Source organism: Microcaecilia unicolor, chromosome 1 (assembly GCF_901765095.1).
Source record: "Microcaecilia unicolor chromosome 1, aMicUni1.1, whole genome shotgun sequence".
In the NCBI taxonomy this organism is placed as follows: domain Eukaryota; kingdom Metazoa; phylum Chordata; class Amphibia; order Gymnophiona; family Siphonopidae; genus Microcaecilia; species Microcaecilia unicolor.
In genome coordinates, this window is record NC_044031.1 from 428,136,391 (window position 1) to 428,156,732 (window position 20,342).

The following is a 20,342-nucleotide window of genomic DNA, read 5'->3' on the forward strand; positions in this document are numbered from 1 at the left end:
GTAAACCCCATGACAATCAGACTTTCATCACACACAAACCCAAAACACACACGAGAGATTTTCATCCAAATGTGAATTTGTCTACTTCCACAACTGCTGTTTTACTACTTTCAATTAACTCTTCCATTGTGAAAATTTCATTAGCGTGATTAGTGCAGGGTTCTTCTGGTCCAATTAAAAAAAAATTGTGTCACAATCTGCCTAGGATGTGGATTACGGCAAATGACATTACATTCAATTAGAACCAAACCGTAAAATGAATTTACCACTTGATCACTGGTGCAGCAAATTATACTCTTAATTAGAATTTGTTTGGTCTACAGTAGCTGAGGTTTGGGGGTTTCTTTTGTTAAGGTAGAAGGGAGTGCAGAAGTTTACAAGAGATGCAAAACTGGGAAAAGCCAAAGGAAAACAAGTATCTACTATGTTTAAAATTGCTTCCAGTGATATGCAACCAGTTTCTTATTGAGGGGTGGGTTCTCCTCTGCTCCAGGAGGTGACTCCCAGCCTTCCTTGCTTGATCATCTCCACAAAGGGCGGTGGAACACTTTTGGCTGGAGGGGCCAAACAAAACAAAAACGAAATCTCCATCCACACTCCCAAACTCTCTAGCCGCTGATGCTATGTTGGGCAAAATACTGGTAGTGCAATGGCTGCAGTGGCCCACCCTATTCCACTGTCTATGCTCACTACCACCTTCAATGCTGGAGGCTCCACAACAGGTGTAGACAATAATCCGTGTGTCACACGAGGAAGCAGCTACACCAAAAGGCACACAGAAATAGCAAAGCTCGGTCAGGACATAAAGGCATTTGGTCCAGGGTTCTAACAAGTTGGATCATCCCTGTCTCATGTCCTCTTTATCACTTACCCTAAGCACACTTCTTACTTGGTCTCTGCACTTTAGGATCACCTCTTCATGGCGTGCCTTCCCATAAATTACTCTAATTCACAAGTGCATGGGGGTGGTATACATATGATGTATCCCAGGGGACTGCTGCTACAGCTGCCTCCAGCCTTAACTGCAAACCATTTCAATTTCAGTAGTATGAATGAACCTTTTTATTCACACATTATCAGTCAAGACTCATGAGCGACTGCAAGAGCAGAGTCATAAAAAGAGAAGGGGACAGAGGATAGGACGTGAAATACTACCTTTCTGTGGTTATAATCAAAGCAGTTTACATATTACGTACTTATTTTGTACCAGAGGCAATAGAGGGTTAAAGTGACTTGCTCAGAGTCACAAGGAGCTGCGGTTGGAATCAAATCCAGTTCACCAGGATCAAAGCCTGCTGCCCTAACCACTAGAAGACAAAGACATTATCAAAGGGCATAAATTTAGGACCCAGGGTGAAAATAAGAAAAAAAGAAAAAAAAAAGGTAGCTAGGTAATGTCAAATATGAAATGAAAATTTAGTCAATACAGAGCTATTTGACAAAAGATTCATCCCTACCCTCCTAGTCCAAGGTATACTTTTCAGGACTCCACTGGGTCCCTTGACATCACAGGCTTAGCACAGGGATTCTCAACCTAGTCCTCAGAACACACTCAGCCGGCTGGGTTTTGAGGATATCCACAATGTATATGCATGAGATAGATTTGTATACCGAAGAGGCAATGCATATTCACTGTGGTTATTCTCAAAACCCAACTGGCTTGGTGTGCCCTGAGTATTGGGTTGAGAAGCACTGGCTTAGCTGGTGGAAAATTTCTTGACTAAGCCTGATGTTTTGATGTGCCCTGCTTCAAAAGAGAGAAAGGCTTAACAGATTTCATCCATCTACCCATATGTAGCTTCCAGAAATGAGATTCCTCCATGACCCTCAGAGCTAGTCATAGGTTCATGTTGTAAAACTGTCATGGAGAAACACCAAGCCTAAAAACCAAGAGGGTGAAGATGAAAACTTCCTGCATAGTGGATTTGCTATTCAATGGCTTAAAAAAAAAAAAATAACTAAAAACTCTGATACACAGCTACTACGGGGAAAAGCTTTTGCCAGGTCTGAGGCAGTGTACACATCAAACATTTTCTCTGGTAGTCTAGTGGATCCCCTCCCTTCCCAAACCAAGCACCCCTTTACCTAAAAAAAAATTACATCCTTGGTGTTTAGCAGCTCCTAGGACTGCCTAAGCCTACCTGCCATACCTCAACAAGAGAGGCAGGAGCCATGTCCACTTGCTCCTGCATCTGGTGCAGCCATCTTGAAAAATGGTGGCACCCTGCCCAGAGCATCATGGAGATGCATCAGGTGAGCCAGTCTGCCCTGGTGCATCCAGGATGAACCATGTGGCATAAGGCGCTACCATTTTTCCATCATCAACTCAGGCACTGACAGGAAGGGTGCCATTTCACAATGAGCTAAGATTACTTACATTATACTTGCAAGCTCATTACTTACAGCAAGCCGCCTCAAAGTACTAACAGAATTGAAAAATGAACTTGCAGAGCTAGTAATATATAATTAATTTTTAAAATCAAGCATGGTACCGGAAGATTGGAGAGTGGCCAATAGAACGTTGATTTTTAAAAAGGGTTCCAGTGGTGATCTGGAAAATTATAGACCGGTGAACCTGATGATAATGCTGGGCAAAATGGTAGAACCTATCACAGAGAACAAAATTACAGAGCATATACATAAGCACAGATTAATGAGACAAAGCCAACATGGACTTAGTCAAGGGAAATCTTGCTTCACCAATCTATTACATTTATGTGAAGGAGGTGAATAAACATGTGGATAAAGGCTAGATATTGTGTATCTGGATTTTCAAAAGGCATTTGACAAAGTACCTCATGAAAGACTCTAGGTGTCATCTTTGATGATACACTGAAACCCTCTGCTCAATGTGCAGCGGTGGCCAAGCAAGCAAATAGAATGTTAGGAAAAATTAGGAACGAAATGGAAAACAGAACTGAGAATGTTATAGTGCCTTTGTATTGCTCCATGGTGCGACTGCACCTTGAATACTGTGTGCAGTTCTGGTCACTGCATCTCAAAAAAGATATAATGGAATTAGAAAAGGTACAGAGAAGTGCGACAAAAATGATAAAGGGTATGGAATGACTTCCCTATGAGGAAAGGCTAAAGCAGCTAGGGCTCATCAGCTTGGATAAGAGAAGGCTGAGGGGAGATAGAATACAGGTTTATAAAATAATGGGTATTGTGGAACAGGTAGATGTGAATGCTTATTTACTCTTTCCAAAAATACTAGGACTAGGAAGCACGCAAAGAAGCTACTGAGTAGTAAATTTAAAACGAATTGGAGAAAATATTTCTTCACTCAATATGTAATTAAACTCTGGAATTCATTGGCTTAGCAGGGTTTAAAAGAAGTTTAGATAATTTCCTAAAAGAAAAAGTCCATAAGCCATTATTTAAGATGGACTTCGGAAAATCCACTGCATATTCTACGATAAGCAGCATAAAATCTGTTTTGCTATTCTGGGATCTTGCCAGGTACTTGTGACCTGGATTGGCCACTGTTGGAAACAGGATACTGGGTTTGATGAACCTTCAGTCTGTCCCAGTATAGTAATGCTTAAATTCTTAACTTTTTGAGCAAAAAGGTTTTGTGGTAGCGCTCATCCAGCTCTACCATGAGGCTTTTTGCACTGGCCCCCAAAATGGGGCTTTCAGTTTTAGTATTTGTACCCCTGTTCTGCTCTGCTAACCCAGACCCTCCCTTCCAAAGTGGATAAAGAAATTTTCAAGCTCACTCAACTGTAGAACATTTTGCAGCAACATTTTACAGCGTGAAGAAAAAAGCAGCGCTCGAACTATTTCTGTGTATTCTTTTAAGTTTGTTTTTTTTTAAACAAAGGCACTAATTACTTTCATAACATGTCAGGCTGCCACATGAGCAAGCATATCAGGTTTCTGGAAGACGAGCCATGCCACTGTTTGCTCCCAGTGAAGGGCTGCTGCTGCTGCTTTCTCCACCACAAGCAAATTACTGTTGACCAAGGTTAACCTGGTTCTGTCCCCAGAGAGTAGGAGCGATTATCCAAGGAGAAAAGGTCAGCCTGTACAGGTCATTTTAACTGAATTTAATAATCCAAACCCAATATAATGACATAATATTCACACCCAGGCCAGTAAATTTAACCAGAAACAAAAATGGTGCACAAGTTGCTTGATGTAAAAACACTGCATTAAAGCAGATTTTTGCACTGCTACCGCGTCCTATGTGCATGCCAGATCACAATTAAGTTCCACCACACAGGAAACTTATCAGACCCAGACTTCTAATTGGATAGAATTACCTCCAATGCCACTGCAAGCAGATGGTCAATTTATTAATTTTCTTCAAAATCCTGAAAGAGGCTGAGCACACACATTTGATTTCCAAGTAACAATTGCTAAACATCTACTGAAGATTATGACAATTTTAATCCTGGCTTATACAATGAAGATGAAAAATACAAGGACGCTCGCAGATCTGGATTAGTGCACCCTCAGAACACAAGCAACCTTAATCCACATTCATTTTCTTAACTCTTGCCTGTCTCAAAAAGCTCCTTCATCAGTCATCCATAGCTTAATTGGTTGATGAAGAGATACTCTCTCATTGTTCCCAAATCCTAAACAGCAACCCACATCTTTCCTCCTTGATCAAGTCACTTAACCCTCCATTGCTTCAGGACATATTATAAACCCTTTGGGGACAGGAAATACTATACTGTACTTGAACGTAACTCACCTTGAGCTACTAATGAAAAAGGTGGGAGCTAAATAAAAATCTTTTGCAATCCTATCAAATTATTTGCAAACTGAAAGATGGCTGAGGGGAAATATGATAGAGGTCTATAAAATAATGAGTGGAATAGAACAGGTAGACATGACTCGCTTGTTTACTCATTCCAAAAATACTAGGACTAGGGGGGCACACAATGAAGCTACAAAGTAGAATCATAGAAAATATTTCTTCACTCAACGTGTAAGTAAACTCTGGAATTCGTTGCCAAAGAATGTAGTAAAAGCAGTTAGCTTAACAAGGTTTAAAAAAAAGTTTGGATAGCTTCCTAAAAGAAAAGTCCATAAGCCATTATTAAAATGAACTTGGGGAAAATCCACTGCTTATTTCTAGGATAAGCAGCATAAAATGTATTGTACTCTTTTGGGATCTTGGTAGGTACTTGTAACCTGGATTTGCCATTACTGGAAACAGGAAGCTGGGCTTGATCGACCTTCAGTCTTGTTCCAGTATGGCAATACTTATGTACTTAAATGATACAGCCATCTGGTTGTTAAATAACTGTTCTAGATTGTTGAAGGCAATCTTATTCTAAGTCTACTGCTGTTTGCTATATTAATCCTACTCTTAACAATTTGATTCCTAAAACAGAGCCATTTGGATCTTTGGGCTAATAGATTCCCACTGTTAAGTATATGTACTATAATCCATAGGTTGAACTGTCTTGATTGACAGAAAGCAGGAATTCTCTTGCCATAAGCTGAGACTTTCTTGCACATGTAAACCCGTCAGCTACCTTCCTGCTTCCCTCAACCCCACTATGGAGCCAAGATGCTGGGAGTGAAACAGAGTGGACACTCTGCATTTTACAGGCATCTTTTACCCTGCGGACACTACTGTTCTAACAGCACCTTTGCACCAGCCATACAACCAGCTGCTCTGGCTCAGAAAGAATACTGGTGTGACCCCCGAGGTAGGCGGCTCCATCTGCCAAAATACAGCCTGTGTCGGGTCCTCGTCCAAAAGGATTCTCCAGCAACATCTCCTGAGTTGGCTTGTCATTTGGTCGACCCTCTACCTCACCCTGTTTTGGCTTGCCTTTATTTATATGACCAAAAGCTGTGAGAATTCATTTTAGGAACATTCAAAATACTAGGCGAAATCTAAATATCACTGCATCAAGGAGTCACAGAGCAGTGAAAAAAGGTTTCAGTACATAAGTATTGCCATACTGGGACAGACCGAAGGTCCGTCAAGACAAGCAAAATAAAATTTAAAAAATTAAAGCAAAGACACAGTATCAAGCTTAAATAGTAGAGGATGTGAATGATATACAGCTGTACCTTGTCTTTGAATAAATACACGCAGCAGGGGGTTGGCGCTTGACACAGCTTTGAAGAAATTGTCATCATTGTTGATAGGGAGCAGGTCACCGTGCACATCGGCATAGCCAAGCATGACCTCTGCGCTGGTCATCTGATGGACATGGAGCACAAGCTTGAGGAATTCCTCAAACGTGCCTGGCGCATAACGGTTCAAGGAGAATCTCCGGAACTCTGCCCCGAACTGCAAGGAAAGGGCAAGAAAAATAGTGTGAGTCAGTGAGCCACAGTGAAACACACACAAAATCAACAAAAGGCAGCAGCGTTCAGTCTTATTATCTGGCAACATGAGAACATGGTAAGGAGGTGAATCAGTTGGAAAATCTGCTGTGCAGCCTCCCATAAAAAATGCACACGTTTAGAGCACGTTAAATATAAGAAACATTCAACAGATCTCAACACTGCAACAGGAGTGGGAAACCACAAAATGGACGTGGAAGCAGTAAGGACAAAAGAAAAACAATAATTATTATACAAATGTAAGCACTTACAATCCATAGGAATATCACAAGGTTCTCAATATAGTACCTTACAAACAGATACTCAAACGCATGTGCACAATATAATTTCTGCTATTCAACATCTACAGACTTTCCCTAGAGATGACCCTCCTACAGCCAGAGCACAATAATGAGCAGAGGAGTAGCCCAGTGTTTAGAGCAGCAGGCTAGGAACCAGAGACCAGGGTTCAAATTTCACTGACATTCTTTGAGGCCTTGGGCAAGTCACTAAACCCTCTTCGCTGCCTCAGATAGAAACTTAGGGCCCGGTTTACTAAGCCACACTAACTTTTTAGTGCGCACTAATGCTAGAGACACCCATATATTCCTATAGGTGTCTTTAGCATTGGTGCGCCTACAGCGCAGCTTAGTAATCAGGGTCCTTAGATTGTTAATCCTTGCCTTGAACTACCACTGGAAAGGTGTGAACTAAATACTACATAAAAATACTGTCAATAAGAAGAGACTGCTTTACAAAAATAGTTTTAACTAGACATTTGGAATGTTCTTCCAGAAGCAGTGGGGGAAAACAAAGGTGTGATGGAAACCAGAAAGGCGTGAAATATTCATAGAGGATCCCTAAATGGCAGGAGGATGAAAACCAGGCAGTGAGCGCTCCAGCACAAAACTGCTGTAAAATAATTTTTTTCAACTGGGGGAATTGTGTACAAAAAGTTTTGAAAATTCTGAAAGCGGACCTCATATTTGGGGCTGAGCTGAGGAAGCTATATAACAGTTAAAGCCAACAATTACATGCAATGCTCTCTACATTCTCCCTCATGACACAATTAAAGGGTCACTTTGCCCATGAGCTTAAGATGTTAGGTAAAAATAGAAGTAAGGCGCAGTGAATTAGAAAAGGTCAGGAAAGACCAGACACTGTTCTGGCTGTAAAACAAAAACCACTTTTAATGACTGCTCTAGTAATCTACGAGTACGTGAAAAAGAAATATGAAAACCAACAGGCAAACAGTCCATAAAAACAAACACAGCTACAGAAAAAAAAAAATCAAATAGCCTCATCAGAGAAAGCGAATGCTACATACCTGTAGAAGGTATTCTCCGAGGACAGCAGGCTGATTGTTCTCACTGATGGGTGACGTCCACGGCAGCCCCTCCAATCGGAAACTTCACTAGCAAAGTCCTTTGCTAGCCCTCGCGCGCCCGCGCGCACCGCGCATGCGCGGCCGTCTTCCCGCCCGAAACCGGCTCGAGCCGGCCAGTCCAGTATGTAGCAAGACAATACACTTCAAGGGAAGACACAACTCCAAAGGGGAGGCGGGCGGGTTTGTGAGAACAATCAGCCTGCTGTCCTCGGAGAATACCTTCTACAGGTATGTAGCATTCGCTTTCTCCGAGGACAAGCAGGCTGCTTGTTCTCACTGATGGGGTATCCCTAGCCCCCAGGCTCACTCAAAACAACAACATTGGTCAATTGGGCCTCGCAACGGCGAGGACATAACTGAGATTGACCTAAAAAATTTACCAACTAACTGAGAGTGTAGCCTGGAACAGAACAAACAGGGCCCTCGGGGGGTGGAGTTGGATCCTAAAGCCCAAACAGGTTCTGAAGAACTGACTGCCCGAACCGACTGTCACGTCGGGTATCCTGCTGCAGGCAGTAATGAGATGTGAATGTGTGGACAGATGACCACGTCGCAGCTTTGCAAATTTCCTCCATGGTGGCTGACTTCAAGTGGGCTACCGACGCTGCCATGGCTCTAACATTATGAGCCGTGACATGACCCTCAAGAGCCAGCCCAGCCTGGGCGTAAGTGAAGGAAATGCAATCTGCTAGCCAATTGGATATGGTGCGTTTCCCTACAGCCACTCCCCTCTTGTTGGGATCAAAAGAAACAAACAATTGGGCGGACTGTCTGTGGGGCTGTGTCCGCTCCAGATAGAAGGCCAATGCTCTCTTGCAGTCCAATGTGTGCAGCTGACGTTCAGCAGGGCAGGAATGAGGACGGGGAAAGAATGTTGGCAAGACAATTGACTGGTTCAGATGGAACTCCGACACAACCTTTGGCAGAAACTTAGGGTGAGTGCGGAGGACTACTCTGTTATGATGAAATTTGGTGTAAGGGGCCTGGGCTACCAGGGCCTGAAGCTCACTGACTCTACGAGCCGAGGTAACTGCCACCAAGAAAATGACCTTCCAGGTCAAGTACTTCGGATGGCAGGAATTCAGTGGCTCGAAAGGAGGTTTCATCAGCTGGGTGAGAACGACATTGAGATCCCATGACACTGTAGGAGGCTTGACAGGGGGCTTTGACAAAAGCAAACCTCTCATGAAGCGAACAACTAAAGGCTGTCCTGAGATCGGCTTACCTTCCACTTGGTAATGGTATGCACTGATTGCACTAAGGTGAACCCTTACGGAGTTGGTCTTCAGACCAGACTCAGACAAGTGGAGAAGGTATTCAAGCAGGGTCTGTGTAGGACAAGAGCGAGGATCTAGGGCCTTGCTGTCACACCAGACGGCAAACCTCCTCCAATGAAAGAAGTAACTTCTCTTAGTGGAGTCTTTCCTGGAAGCAAGCAAGATGCGGGAGACACCCTCTGGCAGACCCAAAGAGGCAAAGTCTACGCCCTCAACATCCAGGCCGTGAGAGCCAGGGACTGGAGGTTGGGATGCAGCAGAGCCCCTTCGTCCTGCGTGATGAGGGTCGGAAAACACTCCAATCTCCACGGTTCTTCGGAGGATAACTCCAGAAGAAGAGGGAACCAGATCTGACGCGGCCAAAAGGGAGCAATCAGAATCATGGTGCCTCGGTCTTGCTTGAGTTTCAACAAAGTCTTCCCCACCAGAGGAATGGGAGGATAAGCATACAGCAGACCTTCCCCCCAATCCAGGAGGAAGGCATCCGACGCCAGTCTGCCGTGGGCCTGAAGCCTGGAACAGAACTGAGGGACCTTGTGGTTCACTTGAGATGCGAAGAGATCCACCAGGGGGGTGCCCCACGCCTGGAAGATCTGTCGCACCACACGGGAATTGAGCGACCACTCGTGAGGTTGCATAATCCTGCTCAACCTGTCGGCCAGACTGTTGTTTACGCCTGCCAGATATGTGGCTTGGAGCACCATGCCTTGACGGCGAGCCCAGAGCCACATGCTGACGGCTTCCTGACACAGGGGGCGAGATCCGGTGCCCCCCTGCTTGTTGACATAGTACATGGCAACCTGATTGTCTGTCTGAATTTGGATAATTTGGTGGGACAGCCGATCTCTGAAAGCCTTCAGAGCGTTCCAGATCGCTCGCAACTCCAGAAGATTGATCTGTAGATCGCTTTCTTGGAGGGACCACCTTCCTTGGGTGTGAAGCCCATCGACATGAGCTCCCCATCCCAGGAGAGACGCATCCGTGGTCAGCACTTTTTGAGGCTGAGGAATTTGGAAGGGACGTCCCAGAGTCAAATTGGAGCAAATCGTCCACCAATACAGGGATTCGAGAAAACTCGTGGACAGGTGGATCACGTCCTCTAGACCCCCGGCGGCCTGATACCACTGGGAGGCTAGGGTCCATTGAGCAGATCTCATGTGAAGGCGGGCCATGGGAGTCACATGAACTGTGGAGGCCATGTGGCCCAGCAATCTCAACATCTGCCGAGCTGTGATCTGCTGGGACGCTCGCACCCGCGAGACGAGGGACAACAAGTTGTTGGCCCTCGCCTCTGGGAGATAGGCGCGAGCCGTCCGAGAATCCAGCAGGGCTCCGATGAATTCGAGTTTCTGCACTGGGAGAAGATGGGACTTTGGGTAATTTATCACAAACCCCAGTAGCTCCAGGAGGCGAATAGTCATCTGCATGGACTGCAGGGCTCCTGCCTCGGATGTGTTCTTCACCAGCCAATCGTCGAGATATGGGAACACGTGCACCCCCAGCCTGCGAAGCGCCGCTGCTACCACAGCTAGGCACTTTGTGAACACCCTGGGCGCAGAGGCGAGCCCAAAGGGTAGCACACAGTACTGGAAGTGGCGTGCGCCCAGCTGAAATCGCAGATACTGTCTGTGAGCTGGCAGTATCGGGATGTGTGTGTAGGCATCCTTCAAGTCCAGAGAGCATAGCCAATCGTTTTGCTGAATCATGGGGAGAAGGGTGCCCAGGGAAAGCATCCTGAACTTTTCTTTTACGAGATATTTGTTCAGGGCCCTTAGGTCTAGGATGGGACGCATCCCCCCTGTTTTCTTTTCCACAAGGAAGTACCTGGAATAGAACCCCAGCCCTTCTTGCCCGGATGGCACGGGCTCGACCGCATTGGCGCTGAGAAGGGCGGAGAGTTCCTCTGCAAGTACCTGCTTGTGCTGGAAGCTGTAGGACTGAGCTCCCGGTGGACAATTTGGAGGTTGAGAGGCCAAATTGAGGGTGTATCCTTGCCGGACTATTTGGAGAACCCACTGATCGGAGGTTATAAGAGGCCACCTTTGGTGAAAAGCTTTTAACCTCCCTCCGACAGGCAGGTCGCCCGGCACTGACACTTGGATGTCGGCTATGCTCTGCTGGAGCCAGTCAAAAGCTCGCCCCTTGCTTTTGCTGGGGAGCCGCGGGGCCTTGCTGATTCGCACGCTGCTGACGAGAGCGAGCGCGCTGGGGCTTAGCCTGGGCCGCAGGCTGTCGGGAAGGAGGATTGTACCTACGCTTGCCAGAAGTATAGGGAACAGTCTTCCTTCCCCCGAAAAATCGTCTACCTGTAGAGGTAGAAGCTGAAGGCTGCCGGCGGGCGAACTTGTCGAATGCGGTGTCCCGCTGGTGGAGAGACTCTACCACCTGCTCGACTTTTTCGCCAAAAATGTTATCCGCACGGCAAGGCAAGTCCGTAATCCGCTGCTGGACTCTATTCTCCAGGTCGGCGGCACGCAGCCATGAGAGCCTGCGCATCACCACACCTTGAGCAGCGGCCCTGGACGCAACATCAAAAGTGTCATAAACTCCTCTGGCCAGGAATTTTCTGCACGCCTTCAGCTGCCTGACCACCTCCTGAAAAGGCTTGGCTTGCTCAGGGGGAAGAGCATCAACCAAGCCCGCCAACTGCCGCACATTATTCCGCATGTGTATGCTCGTGTAGAGCTGGTAAGACTGGATCTTGGACACGAGCATAGAGGAATGGTAGGCCTTCCTCCCAAAGGAGTCTAAGGTTCTAGCGTCCTTGCCCGGGGGCGCCGAAGCATGTTCCCTAGAACTCTTAGCCTTCTTTAGGGCCAAATCCACAACTCCAGAGTCATGAGGCAACTGAGTGCGCATCAGCTCTGGGTCCCCATGGATCCGGTACTGGGACTCGATCTTCTTGGGAATGTGGGGATTAGTTAATGGTTTTGTCCAGTTCGCAAGCAATGTCTTCTTCAGGACATGGTGCAAGGGAACAGTGGACGCTTCCTTAGGTGGAGAAGGATAGTCCAGGAGCTCAAACATTTCAGCCCTGGGCTCGTCCTCCACAACCACCGGGAAGGGGATGGCCGTAGACATCTCCCGGACAAAGGAGGCAAAAGACAGACTCTCGGGAGGAGAAAGCTGTCTCTCAGGAGAGGGAGTGGGATCAGACGGAAGACCCCCAGACTCCTCGTCAGAGAAATATCTGGGATCTTCCTCTTCCTCCCACGAGGCCTCACCCTCGGTGTCAGACACAAGTTCACGGACCTGTGTCTGCAACCTCGCCCTGCTCGACTCCGTGGAACCCTGTCCACGATGGGGGCGTCGAGAGGTAGACTCCCTCGCCCGCATCGGCGAAGCTCCCTCCGCCGACGTAGTCGGGGAGCCTTCCTGGGAGGTGGCCGCGGTCGGTACCGCACGCGGTACCGACGTCGGGGACCTCAACCTGGGCGATGGGCCAGCCGGCGCCACGCTCGACGGTACCGGTGGCGCAAGCACCGCCGGTACCGGAGGGGTAGGGCGCAACAGCTCTCCCAGAATCTCTGGGAGAACGGCCCGGAGGCTCTCGTTTAGAGCGGCTGCAGAGAAAGGCTGAGAGGTCGATGCAGGCGTCGACGTCAGTACCTGTTCCGGGCGTGGAGGCTGTTCCGGGCTGTCCAGAGCGGAGCGCATCGACACCTCCTGAACAGAGGGTGAGCGGTCCTCTCGGTGCCGATGCCTGCTGGGTGCCGAATCCCTCGGCGACCCAGAGCTCTCGGTGCCGACACGGGGAGGAGACCGGTGTCGATGCTTCTTCGATTTCTTCCGAAGCATGTCACCGGAGCTCCCCGGCACCGACGAGGAGGACGTCGAATCCACTCGTCGCTTCCTCGGGGCCGAGACTGAAGAAGGTCGATCTCGGGGGGGCTGTACCGCAGGAGCCCTCAGGGTAGGCGGAGACCCACCCGAGGGCTCACCGCCACCAGCAGGGGAATGGACAGCCCTCACCTGCACTCCACCCGATGCACCACCGTCCGACGACATCAGCAGACGAGGTCCTGGTACCACCGACGTCGATGCAGCTATCCGATGTCTCGGCGCCGATGCAGAGGCCCGATGCCTCGATGCACTCGATGCAGGGGCGGCCGAGGAAGATGGTCTGGACGCTGACGACGTCGATGCACTCGAAGATCCCGGTGCCGATGCCGACGAAGAGCCCGAGAACAACACGTTCCACTGGGCTAGTCTCGCTACCTGAGTCCGCCTTTGAAGCAGGGAACACAGACTGCAGTTCTGAGGGCGGTGCTCGGCCCCCAGACACTGAAGACACGACGAGTGTCGATCAGTGAGCGAGATAACCCGGGCGCACTGGGTGCACTTCTTGAAGCCGCTGGAAGGCTTCGATGTCATGGGCGGAAAAATCACGCCGGCGAAATCAAAAGCCGAAATGGCGAAATTCGAAGCACCAAATTTAGAGGGAGAAAAAATCTCGACCGAGGCCGAAAAAAAAGGCCTACCCCGACGACGAAAGAAAACTTACCGGGGCAAAAAAGCTGGAAGTACGGGGAGGATTTACACGAAACCCGGCGGGGGGTTTCCGGAGCACTTCCCGACTAGGTACAAAACTTTCCCGAAGGAAAAAAACACGTTCAAACAAATTGGACGCGCGAGGTCGACTTTCCGGGGCTCGACACGGCGAAAACACGACCGTACCGAGTGCGGACAAAAGAAGACTGGCCGGCTCGAGCCGGTTTCGGGCGGGAAGACGGCCGCGCATGCGCGGTGCGCGCGGGCGCGCGAGGGCTAGCAAAGGACTTTGCTAGTGAAGTTTCCGATTGGAGGGGCTGCCGTGGACGTCACCCATCAGTGAGAACAAGCAGCCTGCTTGTCCTCGGAGAAAGAGATCTTAGTCTCTCCTGAACAGCGTCACTACAAACTGCAACATCCCTTTCAGACTGGATTGTTCCTTGTGATGCCTTTCTCCTCAAATGCACTGTAGCCCTCATCGCCTTCTTGAGTTGGTATTTTTTATAGATAGGTCTTTGAGACAAAGAGCCCTGTAAATTCTGTCTCTCTCTCTCTGGGTGGTAACAGGGTTACTTGTGCTTTTAATTCCTTTCTTAGGCTTTCTAGTCCTCCTTTTGTTGTTCAGTGCTCTCAGAATGCTATAGTTTGCCTTGTCGAACAAGTTAATGGACAAATACCCTGGTGGGCGTTCCATCCCTTGCTTAATGTGTTAGCACTGACTAGCTCCACTACTTTCATCAAATCCAAATCCCTTCCCTATCCTTTTTAGTAGCAGCTTCATTCTTGAGCTATCTCTGACAGAAGCTCAAGCTCAGGTCTCTCACAGGATTCAAAATCTTTCCTCTTGCAGGGTGCTTTAAGGGTAATTTTATAACTGGGCGTGTGCAGTTCCAGTGGCATGCGAAACTGGCGCCTTAGCATTTATAGGCACAAGTGTGCTACGCGCTAGTCTATGAGGTAGTGTTTTAAGTGTGTGGGACGAGGCGAGGCATGAGCGTGTCTCCTACTTAGCATGCATCTTATAGAGTACTTTAAGTCGTTCACACTGCATGGCGCACCTAGCTGGGGGCGCTGCCACTTACACTAGTATTTTATAGGAACATAAGAATAGCCATACTGGGTCAGACCAATGACCCATCTAGCCCAGTATCCTGTTTCCAACAGTGGCCAATCCAGGTCACAACTACCTGGCAGAAACCCAAATAGTAGCAACATTCCAAGCTACCAATCCCGGGGCAAGCAGTGGCTCCCCCATGTCCATCTCAATAACAGACTATGGACTTTTCCTCTAGGAACTTGTCCAAACCTTTTTTAGACCGAGATATGCTAACCACTTCCTCTGGCAGCGAGTTCCAGAGCTTAACTATTCTTTGAGTGAAAAAATATTTTCTGTTTTAAAAGTATTTCCATGTAATTTCATTGAGTGTCCCCTGGTCTTTGCACTTTTTAAAAGAGTGAAAAATCGATTCACTTCTACCCATTCTACACCACTCAGGATTTTATAAACATCAATCATATTTCTCCTCAGCCGTCTCTTGTCCAAGCTGAAGAGCCCTAAACTCTTTAAGTCTTTCCTCATATGGTGCCAAGATGCCATTACAGAATTGGCTGGTGCTCAACCTGTAGCTTTACGCTACCCAACTTGAGGCACCAAATTATAAAAATTGACCCTTCTATACATCAGGGGACAGTTGTGGATCAAATTGTCAACCCCTTATCAGTGCAAATACACTTCTTGCCTCCTTTATGCTTCAAGGGACAGCTGTGATCCAGACTGACAATCCCTGTGCTTGCTTCTCCTTGCCTTCTTCCCTCTTTCTTGGCCACTACAGTAGAAAGCCAGTACTCAGACAGGCTCCCAGATGGGGTAACCTACCTACTACATCTCCTTCCTAGGCCACCTCCACAGAAGAAGGGACAAGGCTCCTCCCTTAACTCAGTGTTTTATACTTCCCTCCAAATGCCTAAGTTTAAATCTTATTGGGTTACTTACTCTCTCAGACCAGCCTTCCTCCTATTTAGATTTGACTGACACCTTTCCGGAGTAGGAGCCCAAAATGTTCTCTGTGCTAGAAAGAACATTTTGGCAGCCTGCTATATACACAAAATATTCAAAAATGCTGCAAAATTCTACATACATTATTTGTATTTTTTTGGGAACAGAATTCCACCACAAGGCCCAATACCTTGCCCAAGCATGAAATACGCCCTCAGATTCCTCCTCTCAATTGAACCCCTTCCCTTTGTAGTTTCAAGCCCCTGGCTTTCTCTGCTCCTTCTCCATAATGGAACTTTCCCCTGCTCCACTGTTTCTCTGTTCATCCAATTAGCTACCCTCTAGCAGCTCCCTGCCTTCCAGTTTTCTCTTCCTACCCCTCAGCCATTACTGATTCACTCTGTTCTCTCCTTAAACTCTCAGCAAGACCCCTAGCTCTCTTCATCCCTAAGGTCTCCCACCTCTCTATTTCTTCCATCCCTTGCACACACTCCACACCACCACTTACTTTTTCACCCCACCAACATGTGGCATATATCCAAGCTTGCTCTCCCCCAACCCCATGTTACACTCCCAGCTTCCTCTAGCACCCCTACTTTAAGGGGTTTGAAACATGCTCTTTCTAATGAAAATGATTAAAAAGAGTTTCCAGACGGTCTTTTTTGTAAAAGTGGGCTACCCTATTTTTGGCGTTTTTGCAAAAATCATCAACTTTACACTCAATTTGTGAAATAATGGAAAATATTAGGAGAATGAAATTTTATATTTGAAAACCTTGTGTTGATAAGTTGTTGTGTGCAAAGTTTCACATTTATCACACCTTTAATTCCAGAGATATAAAAAGCCAAACTTTACAGTTTTTTCGTGCCGCAAATTTTTCGGACCAAGTTTGCTCCAAGTTTTCTTCACGGAAATCGCTCATTAAATTTTTTTTTATTATTTTGTTTAACAGAGCGCAAAAAGTTGTACAAGATGGCCAAGTTTTGTTTCTCTCAACAAAATATTGCCAGAGATACAGTGTCTCAAAGTTGCCGAAATCTCAGAGACATACCATAGAAGGCTGCAGTATGGGGTCAAACAGATTACTATATCTCAGCAAGAATTGCATCGGCGAATGTAAAACTTTACCAGTGTTCATTGGGGACGTATGAATGTTCACAGAAAATTTCATCGAAATCCGTGATGGTCGTGCAGGGACCACCAGACCACTTGACATGGAATGACCCACATATAGATCTAAGCTGCCTTACCTTAAAAAACAAACAAGCACTTTTTTTGTTTACTTCTGTTGTCAGCATAGGTCAGCCTGAAAAGGGGATTGCACCTTCAAGAGCTCTCTACCAGTGGTTGGGAAGGATTGAGTTTTTACAGTTAGTTACAAAGCTTATAATCCGCTATTATCAAGTGTAGTTCAAAGCAGGTAACATCTAGGAGCATATATTAAATTAACAACAAACATAACTAATTCACTGTGTTCGAAACATATTTTCTAAAAGGATAGGTTTTAAGCATCTTCCTAAAACTAGCAAAACTAGACAAAGCTTTGGGAGGTGTGAGCAAAATGCTGCTGCTTGATACATAAAAATTGTCTGAAATAATTTCCAGTCCTTTAGGACTGGGAAATGCTAGAAAATCAGAATGTCATATAAGATGGATTCTCCCATATACCGGCCTGCATATTAATGTCATCATATAACTCGGTACAGCTCCATACAATATTTTGAAAAGTAAACTACCTAATTTAAACATAATCCAGCCCTCAACTGGGAGCCTATGAGTCATTACATAAAATGGAGTAATATGTGGAGACTTTTAGTGAGGAGACTAAATGGATGGCAATATTTTGTATAATTTGCAACCATTTTAAAAGATTCTTAGCCACCCCAAAATAAACTATATCGCAGTAATCTAGTTTACTCAAGATTAAAGACTGAACTACTAGTGGAAACTGTTCACGATTAATATATTTTCTAATTCTTCTCGATTACCATCCAGGCTGCCCTTTGGGGGAGTTGTGTGCCTAGGTTAGGGAATTGTTATTGAAACCTGTAGCCATATTCAAATCCAGTCTATATCACCTTTTTGAGGCTGCTCTTAATGTTAACCAGCTCTCTAAATGAAGGACAAACAATTTTATTGAAAATGTATGTTACATTTTACATTTACATTGGCACTTATACCCTAGAAGCCTAGTATTCTGTTTCTTCTGTGTGAGTCGTCCTGATGTCCTGCACGTTGAATGTGCAGGACGTCTCACACAAAAACGGAATTCTAGGCTTCCACATCAGCTGCAGCAACACGCCGGCCCGGAGACCGGCTGAGGACTTCGGCTGGCGGGGGGGGGGGGGGGGGGGGGGGGTTGGGGGTCCCCCACCAGCACAGGTACCCTATGGCGGGGGCCAGGCCCCTGTGGCCCCACGTAGCTACGCCCCTGCCACACAGCTAAAATCTCTCCTAAACATTACTATTAGGAAACATGAGTGCAAAACTGAGCGCAAGATCTCCTCTCTGCAGGCCAAGCAACCTTCATTAAGCACTATCATCACACTTTGGAATACAAAAGAATGCTACCGAGAGGTGGGGAAAAAAATAAATCTGTGTTTCATTAAATTTTCCTAAATCATTCAATGACTAAATCATTAGATATGCCTGGAAGTATCAGGCAGAAAAACGTTCTACCAGATACTTCCTCCTTACAGAAGGAAGACAACTCTGGATAATGATCATGCAGTGGACAGTCAGACCTACCTGCAGTGCTGGACTCTTCCTCAAGCATTACCTGTCTACCTAGGTTTAGGTGGGTTATAATTGTTTTAAAATAAATAAATAAATAAATGATGGTTCTGGGCAATCAAATTCTGTTATAGAATACTATAGCATCAGTTATTGTGTTCAGGTTTGGAGGCCTTATCTTGCTAAAGATGTAAAAAGACTGGAAGCGCTGCAAAGAAAAGCTACGAAAATGGTATGGGATTTGTGTTGCAAACTGTACAAGGAGAGACTTGCTGACCTGAACATGTATACCTCGGAGAAAAGGAGAAACAGGGGTGACATGATACAGACGTTCAAATATTTGAAAGTTATTAATCTGCAAATGAACCTTTTTCGGAGACGGGAAGGCGGTAGAACTAGAGGACATGAATTGAGGTTGAAGAGGGGGCAGACTCAGGACTAATGTCAGGAAGTATGTTTTCACGGAGAGGGTGGTGGATATGTGGAATGCCCTCCCGTGGGAGGTGGTGGAGATGAAAACGGTAATGGAATTCAAACATGCGTGGGATAAACACAAAGGAATCCTGTTTAGAGGGAATGGTTCCGTGGAATCTTAGCGGAGATTGGGTGGCGACGCTGGTAATTGGAAACAAAACGGGAGCTGGGCAGACTTCTACGGTCTATGCCCTGATCGTGACTGAATAGATAGGGATGGGCTGGAGTGTAAATTTTAAGGGGCTTCGACGTTAGCTTCAGAACTTAGTACAAGAACAGTACTGGGCAGACTTCTACGGTCTGTGCCCTGAGAAAGGCAAGGACAAATCAAACATGGGTATACATATAAAGTATCTTGTTGGGCAGACTGGATGGACCATACAGATCTTTATCTGCCGTCATTTACTATGTTAAGAGCCACTCTTCTAGTAAGCCTGAGCAAGATTGCGTGTTGTAGTCCTGCTTTCAGAATTAAAAGGTCTTATAACGTTAGGGATTTACCCAGGAACAATGCATAACCTTCCTAAATATTCAACCGTGATTGCTCTCTAAGGGGCCTGATTTCTTTTTCATAGTTTTCTTGCCCAATATATTGCACTATAGAAGCGTGATCACTTAGGGCCTCTTTTACTAAGCCATGCTACCGATTCCTAGCGCAGCAAATGAGAGTAAGCCCAATCAAATCCTCTCATTTGCCACATGGGAATCATTATGCGGCTTAGTAAAAGAGGCCCTTACTTTTCAAAAATCCTGATCAGCTGAGGAAATATGCTGAAGAAAGAATAATAGCACCAGCTGCTCTATCTTAGTTCATTGATGGCGTTGTCTACATATATAGACAAGGAGAAAATTATTTTACCTGCTTAATTATAGTTAGGAGTTTTTTTTTTTTTTTTTTGGGGGGGGGGGGGTTGTTTTTTTATTTTTTTTTTTAGAATTTCAGTCTCACCTCACATCCCTTTCAGAGTGCTTCAACGGCTGTGGCATTCACAGCTATATTTCTCTTTATACTAAATTTTGTTTTGCAAATTTATCTAATTGTTGGGCTGTATTTTCAGTCAACATATATTATGCTTGAAGTTAATTTTTTGAAAAATGAATACAAAATGTGAAAATTAAACATGGCTAAAATGCATCTGCAGCAGCCCTACTATGGTAGGAAAGGCACATTGAACCCTTTAAGTGTGACTTCCAGAACAGGAGCCAACCTCTGAAGCCTCCTCGTATTTTTTGCCCTCCTCCTCCACCCTCCTCAATCCTGGTACACTAAAAATACGGGCCTAACAACCAGGAGGAGAGGGCAACTCTAGACAACAAGTATTATGGACAGGGCTTTGCCCCAATAGTCAGAGTTTTTTTTTTCTCTAGCCCTGCTTTAATAGACAACTTATTCCCTGCTGTCCCAACCCCCCACCCTTGCCATAGTAACTGAAAGAATTTCCACAGGCGAGGAGGGCTTCCTTGTGTACAAGGAATTTAAACAAAAAAAATCAAAAGCTACAGGGACATATGGAAAGAAGAGCATTTTGTTTTCTCACGCCAGCTCCTACAACAGACAAACACACACACACACACATTTTAAAATTGGTCAAGTCTCATTTGTTTAGATTAAGCCTTCCAAGAAATCTCAGTCAATAAAAAAAAAAGACAGAACCTTTTAGGGCCTGGTTTACAGAACAGCTGA

The 20,342-nt window shown here is 46.0% G+C and overlaps 1 protein-coding gene across 1 annotated transcript in view; it reads right to left on the minus strand.

The window, feature by feature from the left end:
* Positions 1-20,342, minus strand: part of PARD6G (par-6 family cell polarity regulator gamma) — a 174,055-nt gene that overhangs the window by 106,117 nt on the left and 47,596 nt on the right. The window contains exon 2 of the mRNA XM_030212092.1: positions 6,043-6,265. Within this exon, the coding sequence (XP_030067952.1) occupies positions 6,043-6,265 (223 nt within the window). The remainder of the gene's footprint in view (positions 1-6,042; positions 6,266-20,342) is intronic.